At 43.2% G+C, this 1,712-nt stretch overlaps 1 protein-coding gene across 1 annotated transcript in view; it reads left to right on the top strand.

Moving 5' to 3' along the window:
- Positions 1–1,291, top strand: part of LOC106511248 (serine/threonine-protein phosphatase 2A catalytic subunit beta isoform) — a 9,504-nt gene extending 8,213 nt beyond the window's left edge. Inside the window, exons 7-8 of the mRNA XM_013999996.1 lie at positions 252–370; positions 585–1,291. Of these exons, the coding sequence (XP_013855450.1) occupies positions 252–370; positions 585–657 (192 nt within the window). The 3' untranslated portion in view covers positions 658–1,291. The remainder of the gene's footprint in view (positions 1–251; positions 371–584) is intronic.
- The last annotated feature ends 421 nt before the right edge of the window (positions 1,292–1,712 follow it).

The raw sequence follows: 1,712 nt of genomic DNA, 5'->3' as shown, positions 1-1,712 counted from the left end.
ATGTAAAGTACCTCATGAATGTTGAATGTGGGCGTGTAGAGGGTAGAACCTGAGGCGGGACCTCGTGCGCAAATTCTGACGTGAGGCTGTGATTTATAAAGGAAAGATGCGCAGAAACGTGCGTACGTACGGTTTTATAAATCTGAATTTTTTTTGGCGTACGCCATTTCCGCCTTTTGGCCGTACGTTCACTTTTAGTATGGTTTCCACGCAATCCTTTATAAATGAGACCCCTGGTCTGTGTTTCTCAGGGCTACAACTGGGGCCACGACAAGAACGTGGTGACCATCTTCAGCGCTCCGAACTACTGCTACCGCTGTGGCAACCAGGCGGCCATCATGGAGCTGGACGACACTCTGAAGTACTCTTTGTAAGTGACCGGGACCGGTTCTGATCAAACCGGGTCCATTGGGTTTAACAGTCTCATTTAAAAAGGTTTTATTTTTAGTTCTGACTGAAACTCTGACTTCATTTCTGAGGCTTTTATTTTGATATTTCTGATAAATATTTGTCATTCCTGCAGCTTTTATTGTGATGTCTCTCAAACAGGAAGTTGTCACTAACGAACGTTTCTCCCTCCGCAGCCTGCAGTTTGACCCCGCCCCTCGCCGCGGTGAGCCTCACGTGACCAGACGCACTCCTGACTACTTCCTGTGAATGTCCCGCCCCGTCCCTGTCAGTCACCCACCAAGCTCCGCCCCCTCCCTCACATCACCGCCCTCTTCCTTCTCATTTTGGACGGAGAGCAGTTATTAATATTGATGATGATGTTTCTGTCCCGGGGAGACAAACGATTGGCTGAATTTAAGATTTAATGAAACTAAGCAGCGTCCTCTCTACAGTCGTGTTGTCGATATGCTGTCATTAATTAATGCTGTGCTTCTGGGAAAACGACACGTAAACTGTCATCTGTTCTAGGTTTTCTTTTTCTTTCTTACATGTCTGAAAAAAAAAGATAATAAAACTACCGACGTGGACCAAATGTGCCATACTCTGATCCTTTTATGACGAGCAAGGTTTTCTGTTACCTTTGTTTTATTTTCTAGACCGCACTCTAATCCAAACAGTCACCACACATCTGATGGCAAATGTGCTTTTCTTTTCTTTTCATTTTTCTTTTTTTGTTGCAAAACAGTTTAAAAAATAGGATAAAGAGTTTGCTTCAAGTAGTCCAGCTGTCAGTTTTAGGTGTCCAGGCTGCAGCCGGGGGTCATCTCAGCAAGTATATTACTGTAATTTGAACAAAGACAACAAGACATCTGAAATAAAATGTCCTCTTGACAAAAACACAGAGCCGTGTCTTTTCTTTAGCTGCAGACGCTTCATGTCCTCCTCATGAAAACACTGTTACTACTGATGACACAAACTGTTCTTCAGAGTCCTGGACAAATGGTTTTGTTTAGAGGGTTGTTCTTTTTCCTGTAAACATCAATTTATTAGGGATGCACCGATATGAAACTTTCAGCCGATATCGAAATCCGATATAATTATTGCTATTATGGCCGATATTTACCGAAGTTACGAGCCGGCTCTGAGGACGAAACATAAGCAGATGACAACAGGACGCACCTGTCTGCCATAAACAGTAGGAGCAGCAGGGCTGTCACAACCGATATTACACAAACACACAAATTATGTCCTGATGCATCTCAGTAATCCAGGTAAAAAATCAAAATAAAAAAATAGTATAGGTCTTCTGGACGGGTTCTTCT

The sequence above is a fragment of the Austrofundulus limnaeus genome, unplaced genomic scaffold (genome assembly GCF_001266775.1).
Source record: "Austrofundulus limnaeus strain Quisiro unplaced genomic scaffold, Austrofundulus_limnaeus-1.0 Scaffold2621, whole genome shotgun sequence".
Lineage (NCBI taxonomy): Eukaryota > Metazoa > Chordata > Actinopteri > Cyprinodontiformes > Rivulidae > Austrofundulus > Austrofundulus limnaeus.
This window is presented reverse-complemented; position numbering and strand designations above follow the sequence as displayed.